Genomic DNA, 22,793 nt, shown 5'->3' on the forward strand with positions numbered 1-22,793 from the left:
AAGGCATCAGATTCAGAAAGGAAGAAGTAAAATTGTCTTTGTTTGCAGATGACATGATTTTATATATAGAAAATTCTAAAGACTCCACCAAGAAGTGTTAGCACTAATCAATTCAGTAAAGTTACAGGACACAACATCAACATACAAAAATCAGATTTCTACATGCTAACAACAAATTAACTAAGAAGTAAATTAAGAAAACAACCCATTTACAATAGCATCAATAACAATAAAATACTTTGGAGTTAATTTAACCAAGTAGGTGAAAAATTTACACACTGAAAACTATGAGACACTAATGAAAGAAATTGAAGAAGACACAAATAAATGGAAAGACAACCCACGTTTTTGGTTTGGAAGAATTAATATTATTAAAATGTCTGTTCTACACAAAGCCATCTATAGATTCAATACAATCCCTATCAAGATTCCCAAGGCATTTCTCATAAAAATAGAAAAAAAAATCTTACAATTCATATGGAACTACCATAGATGCCAAATAGCCAAAACAATCCTGAGAAAGAGCAAAGCTTCCTGATTTTAAACTCTATTACAAAGCTACAGTAATCAAAACAGTTTTGTACTGGCACAAAAACAGACACATAGACTAATGGGAAAGAAACAAGAGCCCAACAGTAGACTCACACACATATATGTTCAACTAGTTTGACAAGGAAGCCACAAACTCAATGGTAAAAAGACAGTTTCTTCAATAAATGATGTTGGGAAAAATGTATATTCACGTGCAAAAGAATGAACTTAGATCCCTATTTCACAATATCCACAAAAATTAACTCAAAATTGATTAAAGACTTAAATGTAAAACCTGATACCATAAAACTCCCAAAAGAAAAATAGAGAAAAAGCTCCTTGACATTGGTAATAGCAATAATTTTTTTGGATATGACACCTAAAACATAAGCAACAAAAACAAAAATAAACAAGTGGGATTACAGCAAACTAATAAGCTTCTGTACAGTAAATGAAACAATCAACAAAATGAAAAGGGAACCTATAGAATGGGAGAAAATACTCTGAAACCACACATCTGATAAAGTGTCAATTTCCAAAATGTATAACAAACTCATACAACTCAATAGCAAAAACACTCCAAATAATACAATTAAAAGTGGGCAAAGGACTCAAACAGACATATTTTCAAAAAAGATATTCAAATGGCCAACAGATACATGAAAAGGTACTCAACACTAATCAACAGGGAAATGCTTATCAAAACCCCAATATATCACCTCACAATTGTCAGCATGGCTACTATCAAAAAGACAAGCAATAACAAGTGCTGTTGGGGATGTGGAGAAAAGAAACCTTTGTATACATTTGTTGTGAATGTAAATTGGTATAGACAATATAGAAAATAGTACGCAGGTTCCTCAAAAACTTAAAGATAGAAGTACCATATGATCCAGCAATTCAACTTCTGGATATAAATCCAACAGAAATCAAATCACTGTCCTGAACAGATATCTGTACCCCCATTTCACTGCAGCATTACTTACAATAGCCAAGACATGGAAACAACTTAAATGTCCATGGGTAAATGAATGGATAAAGAGAATATGATACACACACACACACACACACACACACACACACACAGAGGAAAATTATTCAGTCATAAAAAAGAAGGAATCTTGCCAGTTGTGACAACATGTATTGACCTTGAGGGCATTATGTTAAGTCAGACAGAGAAAGACAAATACTGTAAGATGTCAACTTATATGTGGGATCTAAAAACCCTAAGTCATAGAAACATAGAACAAATGGGTGTTAGCCAGAGGTGGGGATGTGTGTGTGGAGGGAGAACTGTGTAAATGGGGTCAAAATGTACAAATTTCCAGTTATAAGATAAATAAGTTCTGTAAATGTAACATTCAGCATGATGACTATAGTTAACAATATTGTATTGAATATTTGAAAGTTGCTAAGAGAGTAGACCTTACAAGTTCAAATCAGAAAAAACTGTAACTGTAGGTGATGGATGTTAACTAAACTTATTGTGGTAATCATTTAGCAATACATACATATATCAAATCATGTACACCAAAAATACAATGTTGTATATCAATTATATCTCAAAAAAACTGGAGGGTGGGGAGTTAAACATATAACATACTACCCAATAATCATAGACCTGGGCATTTATCCTAGAGAAACAAAACCTTACGTGGGCTTAAAAACCTGTACATAACTTTTCATAGCAGCTTTATTTATATAGTCAAAAACTGGAAACAACCAAAATGTTGCTCAATAAATGAATGAGTATACAGGCTGTGGTACATTCTTACCATGAAGTATAACTCACCATTAAAAAGGAACAAACTACTATATACACAACAGCTTAGATGGATTACAAGGGCATTATCATGAGTGAAAAAACTCAATCTCAAAAGGCCACATATTGTTTGATTCCATTTCTATAATATTCTTGAAATGACAAAATCACAGGCATGAAAAAGAAAGTAGTGGTTTCCAGGGATTGAGGACTTTGTTGTGGGGAGTTGGGGGAGGTGGATATGCACAAAGGAGACTTGACTATGACAACAGTTACAGGACTCTACGCAGGTGACAAAATGACATGGAATTATACACACACTGTATCAATGTTAAATTCCTGGTTTTGAATTTGGACAATAATCATGTAAGATATAACCACTGGGGACATTGGGTGAAGGATACCTGTGATCTCTCTGTACTATTTTTGTAACTTCCTGTATATCTGTAATTATTTCAAAATAAAAATTTAAAGAAAAAGACAATGATATATAAATTCAAATCAGAAACTACTTTGACATTACAGTTTTGTTCTTCTTCAAAACACTTAGAACATTCAAAGAAAATTTCCTTTTATTTTTGGTGGCTCCTCAGTTTTTAAAAATAAGTTGAATGTAAAACAAAACAGCTAAAAGGTATCCAAACCTGAGACTTTCAAAAGGATAAACACTATATTTCTTCATAGTGGCATAGGTCTTGAGAACATCAACTTAAAAAACTCAACCACAAATTTTTTACATTAAGTTCATTGTCATTAAAAATATGAATGTAATTTGGACCTGTGTTGGATTAAGTCAATTATTCAGTCTCACTGTTCATGAATAAGAATTAAACACAATGATATAAGTATAAAGAAATTCTTACTTCTACAAAGATAGTCACAAAAAGCAAACTTTCTAGAAATTTTCAAGTATTCTCAAATATATTAGGATCACACACAGCTATTCACTTTCATAAATGTTGTTAAAAGATAAAGCCTGCCATGTATACTCTACACAGAATGACAAATCCAAGAAGCTGAAACTTTCATTTCTTAAATTAGGTTTGAGTAAGTCTGTACTTATGTATTTTGCAAATGGCAAAGAACCTGGGATTAAGAGCTGAAGGAACAGGGTCTTAGATGATCCATCACTTAGTAGTGACCCCTACTGAGGCTCTTTAAGGCTTTGGCTTCCTCATCTGCAAAGTGGACATGCCAATTACCTTGTACTGTTGTGATGTTTAAATGATATTGATGTTAAATTAACGTTGTCAAATGGTATATAAAATATTAATGTTTAAAATCAGTAATAACATATACTTTGCCAATAACATTATTAATTGTTAAACAATTCTTAAATCTTGGTAAAAGATCTGTAAGGCAACTTTTTTCCTCCAAAATATTCTGTAAATTCAACATTATATTTCACTAATTTTAAGACACATTCTTTCACACTTAACATATCTGAAATTGATAGATAGGTATCTTATAATCATTTTAGTTAAATAACACTCATAACATATTTGTCATTACATGTGTATGTGCATCAAAATATGAAGGATGTGTATCAGTGTCTTTGAAGAAAACCCTAAAGATAAAAATGGACACTCATTTAAGAAATGATACATCATTAATGCTCCTGATAATGGAGAACAATATTATATAGAAAAACATGGACACTGAGATGCTGAGGCGAAGGTGAATTAGAAGAGTTAGATTCTGAATGTGAGCATCTCAGCTAATTGATTTTGCTTACTTTTTTTTAATGTGTGTACAAGGTTGATATGATTTTTTTTAAAGGGCTTTCCATAAGTACGAAAAATTCCAAGTCATGGAAAGCTGTGTCATGGTTTAAACAGCACTTTTCTTCTTTCTTAGTAGCACAAAAAACAGTCCGGTATTTTATAAGAATGAATCTCAGCTTCAACAAAATACTTTCCTGCCGAAAACATTGAATCAATTTTCAAAACTATTCTCTTGTTTTTTCTTTTAATGTGTTCCATTAAAATTTGATTTAAAAAATTATTCAATAAAAGTACACGAATCAAGTCTAAGAACCAAGCCTTTGATATTAAGTAATGACAAAAGAGCATATGCAACTTGATAAAGTGGAATATTAAACTAAAGTTGTGCTGTGACTGATGTGGGCTTTGATTTCATTGGGTCTTCCACTGATATTAGTTTGGTCACTGATGTTTCAATATAGAGCATGTTTTTTGGCCTATTCTATTCATTATTTATTACAGAGTGCTAACTATATGCCAGGTACTGAATTAGGCACTAGAGAGAGTATGGAGAATAAAGGCAGACATGATCCCTCCTTTCCTGATGTTTAGTATCTAGAAAAGACTTTCAAATTATAAACTGCAATAAATACTGTGAAGAAACAACTAGGAAATAGAGATAAAAATGAACAGCAGGTTAACTTCAGATAATGACAATGTTAACAGTGAACACTTATGCAGTGCTTACTCTGTGCCAGGCTCTGTACCACATGCTTTACACACTCTTTAATTTTCAAAACAACTACTATAAAATAGATAATACTATTGTCCCTATTTTATATACAGGGAAAATGAGGCTTAAGATATCTGAAATTGATAGATAGATACCTTACAATCACTTTTGACAGGCAGCAATCATGACATATTTGTCATTACTTCTGTATGTGAATTAAAATGTGAAGAATGAGTTTTCAGTATCTTGGAACAAAACCCTAAAGATAATAATGGATAGCAAGTAAGCAAGGAGATGGGATGTAAACCCAGACACTCTGGCTCCAGAGCCCATGCTCTCATCCACTACAATATTAGGAAGAGCCTTTCTGAGAAGGTGTCATTTAAGCTGACACCCGAATGATGACAAGGTAAGGGGCTGGTGAGAGAAATCATGTATAAAGCCCTAGAGTGGGAAAGGGTCCTTCAGTTTTAGGATATGAAAGAAGGCCAGCATTGCTGGAGTATAGTTAATGAGAGCAAGAATGTGGGGAGATAGGGTTACAGAAGGCTGGTGCTACCTCATGCAGGATTCTATAGGCCACAAGGAACTGGAATTTTGTTCTAAGTGCAACTGGAATTATGGAAGACTGAATTAGACAGTGACATGATTTGATTTACTTTTTAAAATAATCTTTCTGGCTGATGTATGAATGATGAATTGAGAGAGGTAGGATCAATAGAGTCCAAGTTATTCATTTATTCAACAAATAATAGAAAATTTATGAAGTAATTATTATTGTAGTAAGCATTATTCCAGATATTGGGCATACAGTCAAAAACAATAGAGACAAGGTTCTCCACTCTGGAGTACACTTTAGAGTGGTGAACACACCTACAAACTCCTACATCCACAATTTCTCCCACTCTATTGAACATTTTTGATCAATGTACAAATTTTAGTTTCTCCCATCTTTAAACAAATATAAACAAAAATCTATCCTTTGATCTTTTACTCTCCCCTAGCTACCATCCTATTTTTTACTCCCAGAAAAACTTCTTTAAAGAACTATCTGCAGTAACTTTGCCACCAGTTATCATCACAAGCCACTACAATCAAGTTCCTCTTTTTCACTCTATTCAAATTGCTCATTATCACTGGAACAAAAAATTTTTTTAATTTGCCTGGAATACAAAAGACCCCAAATAGCCAAAACAATCTTGAGAAAGAAGAACAGAGCTGGAGGAATCACACTCTCTGACTTCAGACTATATTACAAAGCTACAGTAACCAAAATAGTATAGTACTGGCACAAAAACAGACACATAGATAAATGGGACAGGTTAGAAAGCCCAGAAATAAACCCATACACTTACAGTCAATCAATCTATGATGAAGGAGGCAAGAAAACACAGTGGAGAAAAGACAGTCTCTTCAATAAGTGGTGCTAAGAAAACTGTACAGCTACACGTAAAAGAATAAAATTAGAACATTCTCTAACACCCTATGCAAAAATAAACTCAAAATGGATTAAAGGCCTAAATGTAAAACCAGATACCTAAATGTAAAACTCCTAGAGGAAAACATAGGCAGAACACTCTTTGACATAAATCACAGAAATATTTTTTTGGATCTCTCCCCTAGAGTAATGGAAACAAAAGCAAAAATAAACAAATGTGATCTAATTAAACTTAAAAGCTTTTGCACAGCAAAAGAAACCATAAAAAAAAAAAGACAACCTACAGAATGGGAGAAAGTATTTGTAAATGATACAAACAAGGGCTTAATTTCCAAAATATACAAACAGCTTATACAATACAATATCAAAAAAAAAACAAACATAAAATGGGCAGAAAACCTAAATAGACATTGCTCCAAAGAAGACATACAGATAGCCAATAGGCACATGAAAAGATGTTCAACATCGCTAGTTATTAGAGAAATGCAAATCAAAACATCTGTCAGAATGGCCATCATCAAAAAATCTACAAATAATAAATGCTAGAGAGGGTGTGGAGAAAAGGGAATCCTTCTGTACTGTTGGGGCAATATAAACTGGTGCAGCCACTATGGAGAACAGTGTGAAGGTTCCTTGAAAAACTAAAAATAGAATCATCATATGATCCCACTCCTGGGCATATATCCAGGAAAGACAAAAACTCTAATTAGAAGAGATACATGCACCCTTGTGTTCACAGCAGCACTATTTACAACAGCCAAGACATGGAAGCAACCTAACTGTCCATTGGCAGGTGAATGGATAAAGATGATGTAGTGTGTGTGTGTGTGTGTGTGTGTGTGTGTGTGTGTGTGTGTGTGTAATGGAATATTACTCAGCCATAAAAAAGAATGAAATAATGCCATTTGCAGCAACATGGATGGACCTAGAGATTATCATCTAAGTGAAGTAAGTCAGACACAGAAAGATAAATATCATATGATATCACTTATATGTGGAATCTAAAAAATGATACAAATGAACTTATTTAAAAAACAGAAATAGGCTCACAGACATGGAAAACAAACTGATGGTTACCTAAAGGGAAAGGGGGGGGGGGAGAGATAAATTGAGAATTTGGGATTAAAATATACACACAGCTATATATACAATAAACAACAAGGACTTACCATATAGCACAGGGAGTTGTATTCAATGTCTTGTTTGAAAATATATATATATATATATATATATATATATATATATATATATAACTGAACCACTTTGCTGTACACCTGAAACTTTATACATCAACTATACTTCAATAAAATAAATGAATAAAATAATCAAAGAAAAATGAAAATAAAATAAATAAAATTGCTCATGTCAATGTCACCACACTACCATCTTGTAGTCAAATGCTAACTTCACTCCCCTCATGTTATTAACCTCTCAGAAGTATTCACACTGTTAACTAGTTCCCCATTCTTTTCTGTGCCACAACACTTTTCAAGTTTTATTATCTCCTTCTAGTCTAATTAAGGAGGCCTATAGCACTGTGATTTAGAGCATGGACTTCTAGACTTAGCTCTGAAGACAGGTTGTTTCAGGAGTGCTTATGGCATGGAGGACAGACACAGCAAGAGAATGTTTCCCTTTCTTGAGCAAGATAGAAAACTAATCAGTATTTCAGGTGAGAAGTATGGTGGTTAAGACTAGAGACTGGAGATGGAGGGAAATAGATTTTAGCTCTATTTTAATAGTAGAACCAATAGAACTTTGGGATAGAACAGATACAGGAATTAAAGGAAAAGGGGAAATCAAGGTTTTGCAATAGAATAAAAAGCTAATGAACATTACCTAAAAAAATCACCAAATCTTAGAGAAGATCTCATTTGATACTTTTCCATTGAAACTGATCCCTGGGAGAGGTTATGTGATTTACCCAAAGTCACATAGATAATTGGTGATAGAACTGAAACTAGAACACAAGTCTCTCAGAATTCTAAGCCACAGATCAGGATCTGGAAAGATGACTACTACAAGCTTGCTGAGCTATCACTTTAGTCCTTTTTCCCCCTAACCAATGCAATAAAAAATACTCTAATACATTTTGGGGTTTATTGAATATAGTTAGGCAAGCTATTAACTGCACACTTTATACTGCCTTAAGAAAAAAGGGAATGGGCTTCCCTGGTGGCGCAGTGGTTGAGAGTCCGCCTGCCGATGCAGGGGACATGGGTTCGTGCCCCGGTCTGGGAAGATCCCACATGCCGCGGAGCGGCTGGGCCCGTGAGCCATGGCCGCTGAGCCTGCGCAGCCGGAGCCTGTGCTCCGCAATGGGAGAGGCCACAACAGTGAGAGGCCCGTGTACAGCAAAAAAAAAAAGAAAAAAGAAAAAAGGGAAGGAAGTAGACAGAATATAAATATCAGTATTAGCTCATGAAGAGTAAAATCTACTCTAAAAGTTCATCAAAAACATTTGCTGAAGTATACTATTTGTAAAAGGCAAGGTACACATGAACTCCCCCTCGAGCAGTTACATTCTAATTTGCAAGATAACACACATATAAATAATTCAGGCCAATAAGGCAGTGCTAGAATTGCCAAATGAATTATATACACAATATATATATTTTTAAGTACTCTGTGGTAGTCCTTTAGGAAAAGTAAGGCTTGAGCTAAGCCCTGATGGACAAGAATTTAAAAAGTAGATAGGGAAGGGGATTAAACAAACCGATAAAGAGTGTCCACTAGGGTACTAGGCTCGGGGCTGGGGGATAGGGAGTGGGAAGAGTGAGCTTTTTATACATGTTCTGTGGAGACATTCTCTTTAGTATGACATTTGAGCTGAGACCTGAATGACAAAGAGGAACAAGGAATGTGCTGATGGGAGGAGAAGAGAACATTCTGAGTAGAGAAGACAAGTACAAATAACCACTACATTACCTACCTTTATTAGGTTCTATAGATTGAATACACAGAGCTTAGCTGAAAGGTAAAAGAGTGGACCATACGCTCCTAAACCTGAGTTTAAATAATTCCACAAATTCTCTTTCTCATCTGTTTCTCCATCAGTAAAAATTACTGCATAGAAGAGCATGGGATATAATGGACATAGAAGTGTTTTTAGAAATAGAAAAGTAAATATACCAAAATTGTAAAAGTCAGTTCAAAAAGACAAGAATGGAAAACTGTTAATATGGTGCTTAGATACATAAAGTTAAAAGTGGACAAATGACTTAAAATCATTGCTGGTATGGGTAACAGTACTTTATACTTTACATATCTTTACATTTTCTCTTACTGTAGTTTTTTGTACATGTCTTATCTTCTTTGTCAGATTGTAAGCAGATTTAGCACCTGACACATAGTATTAGCTAAACTGATGTATGAAGCCAGCACTTCATTTTACAGCCCTTTGAGGATTTGTGTTTGTGTATGTTCAAGATCCCATTTACTTGCAAATGATTGGAGGGGAATGATGATATCACGAAAAGTTAACAGAAACAAATATAGATGAAAACAGAATAAAACCTATCTTAAAGAGGATGGAAATAAGCCGCAGGTAACTGTGTTAATTACTACTGCTGGCTTTTAGTTAACATTCCCTGGCAGCCAAAGGAAGAAGGGAATCGGCTGAATCCCAGTGTCGCATTTAATCTACTACAAAGTTAGGCATTTAAATTCATCTACAGAGATCAACTTTTCCCTGGACCAAAACCCGCAAGGATCTTTGATCACAAGCAAATAACTGAGCAAAGGCACAGACTTAATTATGAAGGGGTCCTGAAATTATGCAACTTGGTTCTGTTGCTTTCAGAGCAAAGACCTCTGATAACAATGGGACCACCGGTGCCTCAACAACAGAATCCTCAGTTTTCTCCCTAGGGCTCTGGCCCAGGCTTGGCAGCCACAAAAACCGCACCTGGGTCACTTTATGGCCTCAACACAGTTAGCTCCTTGGTAGCAGCCTTGGATTCAGGCAGGGTCCGCGCCCTGCACTGGAGGCAATGCAGAGTCTTTGCCCCAGCCTTAGAAGGCAGGTTTCAGGGAGGGCTGCTAGGATTGGAGTGTCTAGATGAGTTTCGGCCTAAGGGGACGGGGGAGGAAGGCAACTCAGGGCCGCGGGAAACACAACTCTTGGGGGCAACAGCAGTCCCCTTCCTGCCACAGAAACCTCTCCCGCCCTGGAACACGAAGGAGCGGCATTGGTAGCCGAAGCCAAGAAAATTCTGTGGATAATAGGGGCCGATCCTGGTCCCCAGGAATAAGACGCTACCATCCCACTCCTCTCTCACAGCTCAGAAATCACCCACCTGGAACTGCAGTCTCTGAAGTCTCCACCCCAGTCTCTGCCTCCACAGGCCTGATTGCGATTGGCTTGCACCTCTGTCCCGTTATCTCTTCTCCAAGTGTGAGTGGCGTTCTATACGCTCCTGGCCTTTGTCCCTCCCTTCGCTCGCCTCCGAAGCCCCGCCCCACGTGACGGTCACGCGTTGCCGCAAAGCGCAGAGGAGGGTCTCCTCTTCCGCTCCCGGGGGAGGAGGTGGCAGAGTCGGTGGCGTGGAAGTGAGGGCTCTCGGTGAGCAACGTGCAGTTGACGTAGCGCGACGCTCCGCCCCCTCCGCACGGGCGCCGGGAGGAAGTGGGTGGGGCACCTTTAGCGTCCGCGCCATCAAGCCCGAGGTGGCGGTGAGGTTTTCAGTGTATGGTTTTCCCCTCTAAGCGATTCTGCGTGGTGCCAGCAATGGAGGGCGTGCGCTGGGCCTTTTCCTGTGGCGCTTGGCTGCCGAGCCGAGCCGAATGGCTGCTCGCGGTGCGATCGATCCAGCCCGAGGAGAAGGAGCGCATTGGCCAGTTCGTCTTTGCACGCGACGCTAAGGCAGCTTTGGTACTACAGGTCTTTCGTATTGAGGGCCGAGGAAGCAGATGTTGGGGATGGTGGGCCGGGCTGTAGAGACTCCCCCCCTCCCACGCTAGCGTCGGCGCCAGCTTGTGGCCGCCCCAGGGCGAGAGTGGTAGGTGCTGCTGACTCTCCGGTGTGTGCGCGCGGCCTGGTCTCCACCGTCTTTGTAGTCTCCTCGGAGGCCTCGTCCGCCGTAAAAATTAGCCCCTCCCCCGTTGTAATTGAAAATAGAGATCGTGCTAAACCCTAAAATAGGTGTTGAGAAGGCCTACAAAGTAGTTTTTTTCCCCCACAGTGGTTTTTTTCTTATTTTTCAGTTATCAACATTTATTTTTCCTTGCTTGGGCCCATAGCACATTCGTAGCCTGTTAAGTATCCTACCGTTCTCCATTCTCCTGCACGTGATAGGCCCTAAGAAATATTGACAGTATGATTTACTTTAGCCTTGCACGCCGTGGAACTGGAAGAGTCCAGCCTCCTTTTACCAGGGAAACTGAAGTCAAGGAAGGATGCAGTCCTAGGCATACCTTTCTGACTAAATAGCTTGGGAAACAGTACTTTATATATAATTGTTTATTTTACTTACGTATTTTTAGCAACAAATGGAAACGGGTTTCAAAACGACTTCTGTGTATATAGCGCAGTTTGAAACAGCTTCTAATTACCATCAAAGACTGTTACCTTGAAAATGTTCCTCTATCAAAGTACTTTTTCGTTTGAAATGGGGGCTGATTGATTTTTGAAGGCATATTGGTGAATATTTTTATACTTTCTGTAATTTGTAAGAAATTGTGAAATTCAAAGTCGTGCAGTATTTAAAAGTCATTGTTTAGAACTGAAGGGAAAAAAACTTGAAAGATTTTTCAAAATATTATCTGCCTTGTTATACCCTTAGGTATTTTTGTGTGATTTTAGTCATTTCTTTCTTTTTTTTAATATACATATATTTTTAAAAATTTATTTATTTCATTTATTTATTTTTGGCCGCGTTGGGTCTTCGTTGCTGCACGCAGGCTTTCTCTAGTTGCGGCGAGGCGGGGGATGCTACTCTTCGTTGCCGTGTGCGGGCTTCTCATTGCAGTGGCTTCTGTTGTTGCAGAGCACGGGCTCTAGGTGTGCGGGCTTCAGTGGTTGTGGCACGTGGGTTCAGTAGTAGTGGCTCGTGGGCTCTAGAGCGCCGGCTCAGTATTTGTGGCACACAGGCTTAGTTGCTCTGCGGCATGTGGGATCTTCCCGGACCAGGGCTCGAACCCGTGTCCCCTGCGTTGGCAGGTGGATTCTCAACCACTGTGCCACCAGGGAAGCCCCATTTCTTTCTTAATAATTAATGGAGGGAGAGAGTGGATGAGGTATATGTGAAAAAAGATAGGTCATGCATTGCTAATTGTTGAGTCCAGTGATAAATATATATGATCTAGAAATACACGCACATATGCACAAACATGTAAGTATAACAAGGTTGCTCACTGGGGAATTTTTTTATAATAGTAAAACTAGAGCCAGCCTAAAATATCCAACAATCGGGGAATAGTCAAGATGTGGTACCTTGATAGTATGAAATGCACAGGCCAGATGGTTATATACAAACAGAAAATAATCCCCAACACTTAGAAATTTAAAAGATTATACATGGTAGAACAGTACATATAGTAGGATTTCATATAAATGGATAGATAGTAAAAGCAAATGAACATATTTTGGGTACTTAGAGAAAAGACTGAAGGGATGAATACTTGATAACATTGGTTGGTTACTTGTTAAGGGGACGGAGGGAATTGCTAAAGAGGGACTTTAAGTTGTCTGTCTTCATAAGCATTTCTTAAATCTTAAAGCAGGGTATTTAATACTTATGTACTTTTAAAAACTTTAAGAAATGAATATTTTAGAAACCACAAAAATAGACTTTGTATGTTATAGGCAGTGTTACCTAAATCTTTAGTATAGACATCAATACTTACCAAATGTTTTATTAACAGGCTGGTCGTCTGATGATGAGGAAATTAGTTGCAGAGAAATTGAATATACCTTGGAATAATATTCGTTTGCAAAGAACTGCAAAAGGAAAACCAGTCCTTGCGAAAGACTCATTGAATCCTTACCCCAATTTCAACTTTAACATCTCTCATCAAGGAGACTATGCTGTACTTGCTGCGGAGTCTGAGCTACAAGTTGGAATTGATATAATGAAGACTAGTTTTCCAGGTAATGTTGCATTTTTGTAGTACAAGAGTTATTAAGTGTCTTGTCTTAGTTCTTACCTGTTGAATAATATCAGACAAGGAGATGTAGATATTTAAGTTTATGAAAAATGTGCTCAGTACTCAAGGGTAGTATATCTGAGAGAGCAGGGTATTGTCGACTGAAAAAAATGCACAACCCAAAACTTGAGAATTATTCTGCAGACTTTCTGAGGACTCAAGTCCGGGAAGCAGCCTCTCAAATAGCTCTGAGAGACTGCTCCAAAGAGATAAGGGAGGAAGCAGGATATATAGGAGTTTTTTGCAACAAAAACCCAGTAGTCAGAACATAAAAAGATTACTGTTAATTAAAGAAAACCAGACATTTCATTAATGAATTTAGCGCTTTTCTATGTATGGGAAGATGCAAGAGTTTGGGCTTACTGAAATTATTCCTTTGATATGCACCTTAACTGTCTAGGGCCAGTATCCTGCTTTTCTCCATCCTGAATCCCCTCAGGGTGCACAGTTCGGGGTGGCTGTTGGCTTGAGGGCCCCAACATGCTTTGTTTACTATATATTTTCTTTTTTTTTTTTTTTTTTTTTTTCCTTTTTGCGGTATGTGGGCCTCTCACTGTTGTGGCCTCTCCCGTTGCGGAGCACAGGCTCCGGACGCGCAGGCCCAGCGGCCATGGCTCACGGGCCCAGCCGCTCCGCGGCATATGGGATCCTCCCAGACCGGGGCACGAACCCGTATCCCCTGCATCGGCAGGCGGACTCTCAACCACTGCGCCACCAGGGAGGCCCATACTATATATTTTCTTGAATGTTAACAGACTTCTACATAAAAGATAGATTCTCCATTACTGAGGATTCATATAATACTTTGCCTAGAGACAAAGTGAAAACAAAGGTTTTTTTTTTTTGAATTATACCTCAGCTTGTTAAGTAAGACTAAATTTGAAACTATTCTCAAAGACTGTTAAATTTTCTAAGGAACAGTTTTTCCATAGCTCAGTTTTTTTTTTATTTAAGTAATAGATGTTCAATCAAATTGAACTCAACAGAGAGTCAATTTTGAGTACCATTCTATTAAAAAAATAGTAATTATATGTATTGTAAGAACTTGGTTTCATTTAAGTCTTTCCCAGAATTAGCCAATTAGTTGTTGGTTTGTTTAAAAAATAATAATCTCAGTGGTAAAGTATATTGTAGTCCTTAAGTAGAGATAACATGTATTTGTACTGTATCTAAATGTAGCTCTTTGTAGCACATTTATATAAATGGAAATGAAGAGCAAGCAATTATTAAAATATTTTAAGTTGTTTATATTTTGCCTTAGAAATTTGTAATTGGTGGCTGTAGGAACTGCTAACATTTATTGTGGGGTTGACTATACCTAGGTAATTTTACTAGAACACAGGTTCTCTCAACTACTCTATAATTTTCATCATCACTAACATTAGTATGCACTTACTGTGTGCCATGGCATTTTCCTAAGTGCTTACGTATATTATGGGGTGGGTGGGACACAGCATACTATCATTTTTATCAGAAGATAACAAGATAAGAAGAAAGCTATTAAAATATGAGAACCAACATTTTCCTAATTTCATAGTGCAGTTCCCTAATCTCCACACTGTGTCTACCACAGGATCTTTGCTTATGTTTCCCTTGGACTGGAATATTTGTAATAACTTTATCCCCCACCCCCATTTCTGCATAGGTAACTTATTTACTGGTTAGCTTTCACTTTAGTCTTACTTTAGGGAAGCCTTTGTGGACCTTCAATCTAAGCCAGGTTCTTTTGTTCTAGGCTCTCATAAAGTATATTTCCTTCATTCCAATTATATATTTCATTTTATAATTATTTTTCAGGATGTTGATTTTCTTCCCACTGGTCCTTACAAGCTGTATGAGAGCAGGAACTATGTTAGCTACATCTGATAGTAGCTATATCTACTATCACGTCTGGCACCCTACCTAGTTCAAAATAATGTGCAATAAATATTTGTCAAATGAATGAATAAGCACTCTGTGCTGCAGTAGTTAGGCCTCAGAGTATTGCTGTGAATCTCCTCTCATCTTTATTGTCAGTGTCTTTACTCTGAATTTTCCCACCAACAACTTTTTCTCTGACCTGCTCATAAATCTATTAAAACTCTATTCTTAATTTTGTTCAGAAGGAGGCTATACTAATGATAACAGGAGTTCTTGACCCTGGATAAGCATCAAGTCATTTTTTTTTAACCTCTTGAAATTGTTTGCTACATTTTGTATGCACAGGTACATTTTTCTCAAAGAGAGGATCTGGTTTTTGGCAGGGTCATAGAAGGCTTATTGTGAACCTTATCAACGAACCACTGTTACAGAGGATTCAGAGTGAGCATGCAAATCAGCCCATAAATTTCATAGCTTTCTGTGGTCCTTATGTGACCTTTCCCTAAAAATCAGAAATTATTGGAGAGACCATTGCTCCTTAGAATGCAGTCAGCACAATTACACAGTAATGGTTGGCTCATCAGATTGATATCTGCTTGGAAATTATGCCTGTGAGACACAGATTTAATTACAGTTGGCTTAATGGGCAATGTTGGCTTATGGTCAATATCAGATAAACAAGTAATTACTAATTGAAACTTAATAAATGATAGGAAGGTAATTGAGCAAAAAAATGAAGATTCTGTTAATTATATTTTATTAGACTTTTTTTATCCACCATCTTTTTTCATTGCTCTTGTTTGACTAATCACAGGCCTTTTCCTATTTGGCTGTTTCATTGCCAGAAAGCTATTGATATATCCAGTAATGCATTGGGGAAGAGCTATTTACCAGTTGTCATTAGTATTGTTACTGTGTCACTAGTGTCTGAAAGATTAATGGACACGGCATCATTTCTCAGGAAAGCAGACACTGGTTTACTTCACTGGCGATTCATTTGAAATGCTCTGCTTATCAGAGTAAGTGAGGAAATTGAGCAGGGGAAGTTTCCAAGAGTTGCTAAATGGTGGAGGGTAAAACAGTATAGGAGAAAGGGAAGTATTGTACTTTGTTCCGGGCGTTGTTATTAGATTATCAACTCTCAAGAGGGAGTTAGACTTTGGGGGCATCGTGAGTATATTGTAAGACTCAGTTCCATTACTCCCATTTTGTCTGCAGGTAAACATCATGTAGGAACTTGTGGAGTCTTTCCTTAACACATTAGACATTTCTGCTAGGTGCAGATCATTTCCCACCATCTCCCAGTTCTCCCATTGCTGCTATGTGAGGGCAGGAGAGAATATATTGATGGATGTAAGAAGTTTTGGGTTTCTCCCTTCTAGCCAGTTGCCCACAATTAAGGACCCTATTGTAACCACCACATTATTCTCTGCTTAATGGATAGAGGAAACTTATACAAAAGTAACTGGTGCATACTTGACACTCAGTAAATAATTGTTTAATGGATATCCAGAGAAGAGGGATTATAAGTTATTGGGGGCCCTAGTATAGATAAATTGCCAGTGCAATACAATACCAACCTTGGGGTCAGGGGTGGGATGAGGTGTTTTGTAGGTCATCTTTATAATTTGCTGTACCCAAATGAGAAATATTGGTTGTTTCTCCTTCATTTTCTAATTTTTATCTACCACTAAAGGCTTTTGCAGTTAGAAGTATAAAAGTAAGGATTGTATAAAGTATAAAAGTATGAATTGTTCAGTTTTGTTCCCATGTTTACAAGGCAAGATAAGAGATACAGTATAAAAATTACTAAAATTTGGGAAAACACCGAAAATATTTTTCCCCACAGGTTTATACTTTCAAGTTCACATTTTTGTTACAAACTTTGCTGGATATTAATTGGCAGGACAAAATGACTCAATATTTTGAGATTTAATACTAATTTAATAACTTTGAAATGACTGTATCTTGGAACTGCTCCTCTTGAACAGTTGTTATGTAAATTAAGTACAGTAAGTATAAAGTAAGTGGTGATATTATATGATGGCTATGGTAGAGCCTATTTGTTATCTCTTTCCACCATGCTATTTATAGCACTATTTTAATAGCTTCCTGTTTGGTTCCCCCTCTTCACTTCTGTTCTCTCTCAGTACATTCTCGGTACAGAGTTAGAGTGGTCTTTAAAAATTTCCTTAAAGCAATTTTCTTAAAACTTTTAGGTTGGTTCATATAAAATTCAGTCCCTTTAACATGACTGTATTGTCTTATTCTCATTTATCTCTCCATCTGCATTTTTAGCTGCTCTCTGCTCACTATTTTCTGTCCATACTCATCTTTTATTACCTTGAATGTAGCAAACTTTTTCCTGTTCAGGTCATTTCAGAAAAGCTGATTCCTCTGCCTGTTCTTCTCCCCACTCTTTCGTGAGCACCTTAGACATGAAGGATGAGAAGTAGCCAGTACCGGTACCTCCTCAGAAAGGACTTTCCTGACCACCTGATCTTGTTTTCCTTCATGGCCTTTCTCATTTGTAATTATAACTTAGTTATTTGGTTATTATCTGTTCTCCTTCATTAAATAAGTTCAGGAGCTATTCTTGTTTTGTTTTTGCCACAGTATACCTAGTACTTAGCAGGGTGTCTAGCACATAGCAGGTGCTCAGTAAATATTTATTGAATGTACAAATAATAGGAGTTCTCAATTTCACATAAATAATCCTAAAATTTGTTGAAAAATTAAGGAGTGGGTATGCAACTACAGTGAAAAATGATATTCATATCAGATTCTAGTTGGAATATAAACTGTTCTCATCAGTGAGTTGTGATTAAAAATAGTTCTTCCTTTGAGTCTTCTTCCTCACCCTGCATTTATCTCCCTAGCTTCTTCTCTCCTCCATTTGCATCCATCAGATTCGGTTTCCAACTTTGTTGCTGCTACAGTCTATAGTGTCCAACTTAAAATTTTTTCAACTTTATGATGGTTTAAAAGCAATTCAGTAGAAGCCATACTTTGAATTTTGAATTTTGACATTTTCCTGTGCTAGCCATATGCCATTCCATACTCATAATGCTGGGCAGCAGCAATAAGCCATAGCTCCCAGTCAGCCACACAATCACGAGCGTAAAACAACTAGTACAACCATTCTGTTTTTCACTTTCAGTACAGTATTCAGTACATTTCATGAGGTATTCAACACTTTATTATAAAATAGTCTTTGTGTTAGATGATTTTGCCCACCTGTAGGCTAATGTAAGTGCTCTGAGCACATTTAAGGTAAGCTAGCCTAAGCTGTGATGTTCCGTAGGTTAGGGGTATTAAATGCATTTTTGACCTAAACTGTCTTCAACTTAACAATGCGTTTATCGGGATGTAACTTTATCGTAAGTCAAGGAAGATCTGTATTCCACTATTGTTTGTGATCTACATTCTAAGCTGATCTACATTCTTTTTGGATCTGCATTTTGCAGGATGTGCAAAATGTTGTTTTTTGTTTTTTGTTTTTTTTTAACTTGGAGATTTACAGCCAGCAAGCAGCTTAAATAAGTCACACTTCTCTTTATGCTCTGAACTTACTGGAAAACCAGGGCTTTACTGGCAGGTAGTTTTCCCCCTTTCCAAGTTACAGAATGGGTCTTTTCCACTGTGCAGAGGATTTGAGTGGGATCACAACATAGAACTAGTATTTATTGAGCAACTTCTGTGTGTTAAATGCTTTCTATGCATTATCTTATTTCACACTCTTAAGCCTAAGTTGTAAGTTATTGTTATTTTATAGAGTAGGTTAAGACATTTGCCCAAGGCAACTAAGCTGAAAAGTAGAATATCATGGATTTGAACCCATACCTCAAAGCCTATATTTTTAGACACTGCATTCTATAATATATGACCTCTCAATACTAGATTTTATTGATACCTGTTTAAGGATTTGCAAGTACAAAATCTGTGAAAAATTCCATGGAACTGGGTTAAATGAATTTAAAGATTTTATGAAGGAACTGATGTCTAAGAAGAATATACAAAGTTTAGTGAGAGGGAACTTGCCTTACAATTTTTTAAACTTATATTAGGCATTGTAAACAAAAGAGTGTGGTGTTAGCAAAAGAATAGACAGCTAGGAGGGTTAAGAGTTAGTGCCCAGTATTTATACATAATATTTCAATTCAGCGGTTAAAGATAATTTATTAAATGGTGCATTACTCTAATCACTAGGGTAGCTTGTTGGCTACTTGAATTTGCTCTTCTGTGAACTGCTTATTAATCTTTTCTAATCCATGTATAAAAGCTCTTTATATATTATGGATATTGACACTTCATTGACCAAATCTGTTACAACTATTTTCCCACTCTATTATTTGTTTATCTTTTGAATTTGGTTGTATTTTTTGCCATATGAATTTTGTCTTTTATTTAATTAATATATCTAACTTTTCCTTGATATATTCTGAACTCTGTCTCATTAAAAAAAAATAATTAAGTTGGTAAAAGATTTACTCCAACCGTAGGTTATAGAGTCTCCTAGATTTTGTTCTAAAATTGCACTTTTTTTTTTTTTTAACATTTGAATCTTTAATTCCCCTAGAACTTGTGTGTATATGTTTTACATACTGATTGATGGCTCAACAGTTATACCACCACCAGCATTGGCTAGATTGGGAATAAACATGTAAAGTGCCTGGAATTATTAAGTACTTAATAAGTAAATGTTAGCTCTAAGGTTGTTGTGATAGTTGTTACTGTTACATGTATAGAATGGTGTTTCTGAAATGGTGGTCAGGATACTAAAATCAGCCAGGATGGGGCTTCCCTGTTGGCGAAGTGGTTGAGAGTCCGCCTGCCGATGCAGGGGACGCGGGTTCGTGCCCCGTTCGAGAAGATCCCACATGCCGCGGAGCGGCTGGGCCCGTGAGCCATGGCCGCTGAGCCTGCACGTCCAGAGCCTGTGCTCCGCAACAGGAGAGGCCACAACAGTGAGAGGCCCGTGTACCACACACACACACAAAAAAAATCAGCCAGGATGCCTGTTAAAAATGCAGCTTCCTTGAAAAAATGCAGGTTCCTTGAAACCCTCCCAGACCTCTTCAACTAGACTTTCTTAGATACAAGCAAGGATTCTATATTCAGACAATTTCTCAGGTGATTGTTAGACATATTAGTGTTTGGGAAACACTGTATTAGATGTAATTTATAGAGCCAACAAAAAGAAAGATTGTAACCCATCAACTTTTTTTTTTCATGAGTAAAATCGTCTGAAAGCCATTAGATCCTTGTTACACAGTGTACAACAGAATTAATTAGAATTAAATTTTAATAACAATTACTAGAATACAATAGAATTGTATATTTGACCAGATTTCTGAAAGAAGGATGCCTTTTAAACTTAGAAAGATAAGAAGAACCCGCAAAGTTAGCATATGTGATTGATTTCATATTAAATCTCTTCTTGCAAACTGGGGCAAATAAGACAGAGATTAATATTGTTAATATTTAAAATACTTGTAAGTATTGATAGAAAAGCCACTTAAGACTCACCTAATGGGCACAGTGGTTAAAAATCCACCTGCCAACACAGGGGACATGGGTTCAAGCCCTGGTCCGGGAAGATCCCAATGCCACGGAGCAACTAAGCCCATGCGCCACAACTACCGAGCCTGTGCTCTAGAGCCCACATGCCACAACTACTGAAGCCCGTGCGCCTAGAGCCCGTGCTCCCCAACAAGAGAAGCCACCGCAATGAGAAGCCCGCACACGTCAACTGGAGAAAGCTGGCAGGTAGCAACGAAGACCCAACACAGCCAAAAATAAATAAATAAATTAATTAATTAAAAAAATTAAAAAAAAAGACTTACCTAATGAATGGACAAAGACGATAAAACATTTCACAAAAGAGGATATATATATAAAACAACTACCACAATAGCCTTAGAGCTAACATTTATTAGGTACTTAACAGCTCCAGGCCCTTTATATGTTTATTTCTTAAACTACCCAGCTCTTTTCCCCTATTTTATAGCTTAAGAAACAGCCATAGTGAAGTTAAATAAATAATAGTAAAAAGTGTTAGAGCCAGGATTTGAACATTTGACTCCAGGGGTATAACACTAAAGCTATGAGTATATGAGTGTGTCAGTATAAATGAATTAAATTGTGTACATGTATGTATTAGTTTCCTAGGGCTCCTAACAAAGTACCAAAAACTTGGTATCTTAAAAGAACAGAAATTTATTCTCTGACAGTTCTGAAGGCCAGAAGTCAAAGTGTTGACAGGGTCATGTTACCTCTGCAGATTCCAGGGAAGAATTCTTCTTTGCTTCTTCCTAGTTTCCTGGCAATCTTTGGCATTCCTTGGGTTGTAGCTATATCACTTTACTTTCTACCTTCATTGTTATGTTGCCTTTTTCCCTGTATTCTCTCTTCATGTCTAAATGTTTCTCCTTATAAGGACACCAGTCATTGGATACAGGACCCACCTTAATCCATCCTAATTTGATTGCACCTGCAAAGACTGTATTTCCAAATAAGGTCACATTTTTAGTTTCTGTGTGGGCATGAGTTTTGGAAGACATGGACCCTCACAGTTCAAACCCGCCTTGTTCAAGGCTCAACTGTTTAAATTATTTTGTTGTAGGTTACTATTGTAGTTTACTACTCTGTTTAATAAACTTTCTAGTTGCTCTGTGACCTTGGTTAGTTGATCATTGCAGAACACTTAGTTAATATCTAGTGCTGCTCTCCCTAAAGATTAAGGTATAAGATGAGGGATCTGGCTTTTCTAAACCTGGTTAGTGGTTCTATGTAAGTTTTTCAGTTACTTTATCTTTATTTTATCTTTTTTTTTACTTAAGTTCTTATATGTCTATTAAATCGAAGATTGTAATAGACATGAATATGTGTTGGTATTATTAGGAGGCTTTGCCAACTTATGTGTCTAATAATTGTGCTGTTTCAGCTAGTTTGAGGGGCAAACGTACTATTCTGGTATTTCCTACTGATTTTTTTTAAAATTCCAATTTCCTAGATAAACTAAGTCCTTAATAGAGTACTCATTCACTGTGTATTTTCACCATAATGCCACAATGTGGCGCTGTTGTCTTTGGCTGAATATTTACAAAGTCATTTCTTTCTGTTGCTGTCAATCTCTTATCTTGTGGGATATGATGCTCTCAAAAGTATCTGAAAACACACTCATTTCGGATATTTTTTTAGCTGTACATGATCAGTTATGATTGCTTTCCAGTGGTTGTGCTAGATTGCTTTTTATGTTAAATGAGGTTTTTTTTATTAGCGTGAATATTTACATTTTTTCCTCGATTTTCCCATCATATTTAGGTAAAAATCGGGGGGTTTCTTGAAGGTTATGGAATTATAACTTGAAGAAACCAACAAACATAATGACACTATAGATGACAACAGGCATATCTTTTTAAATTTTAGGCTTTTTGGATAGTATTCTGCTAAAACTACAATTCCACTCAAAATATATAATGCTGTCTTCCAAATCCGAGGTAGCTGTTCTTCTCATTGTTATTATTTACACTATTTGTACCCGAATCTATTCAAGAGGAAACAGTTTACGATTTATGTAGGTATAGTGCTCCCAGTGTTTAAAATCTCCAGATTTAC

General features: G+C 36.9%; 2 protein-coding genes across 3 annotated transcripts in view; one reads left to right on the top strand and one right to left on the bottom strand.

The window, feature by feature from the left end:
• The window catches only part of KBTBD3 (kelch repeat and BTB domain containing 3), a 48,077-nt gene extending 37,146 nt beyond the window's left edge, over positions 1-10,931 (bottom strand). For both annotated transcript variants that reach the window (XM_060104678.1, XM_060104679.1), the window contains exon 1: positions 10,466-10,931. The gene's annotated coding sequence lies outside the window, so the exon portion shown is untranslated. The remainder of the gene's footprint in view (positions 1-10,465) is intronic.
• The window catches only part of AASDHPPT (aminoadipate-semialdehyde dehydrogenase-phosphopantetheinyl transferase), a 30,058-nt gene continuing 18,044 nt past the window's right edge, over positions 10,780-22,793 (top strand). Inside the window, exons 1-2 of the mRNA XM_060104681.1 lie at positions 10,780-11,040; positions 13,032-13,257. Of these exons, the coding sequence (XP_059960664.1) occupies positions 10,858-11,040; positions 13,032-13,257 (409 nt within the window). The 5' untranslated portion in view covers positions 10,780-10,857. The remainder of the gene's footprint in view (positions 11,041-13,031; positions 13,258-22,793) is intronic.

The sequence above is a fragment of the Mesoplodon densirostris genome, chromosome 7 (assembly GCF_025265405.1).
Source record: "Mesoplodon densirostris isolate mMesDen1 chromosome 7, mMesDen1 primary haplotype, whole genome shotgun sequence".
Lineage (NCBI taxonomy): Eukaryota > Metazoa > Chordata > Mammalia > Artiodactyla > Ziphiidae > Mesoplodon > Mesoplodon densirostris.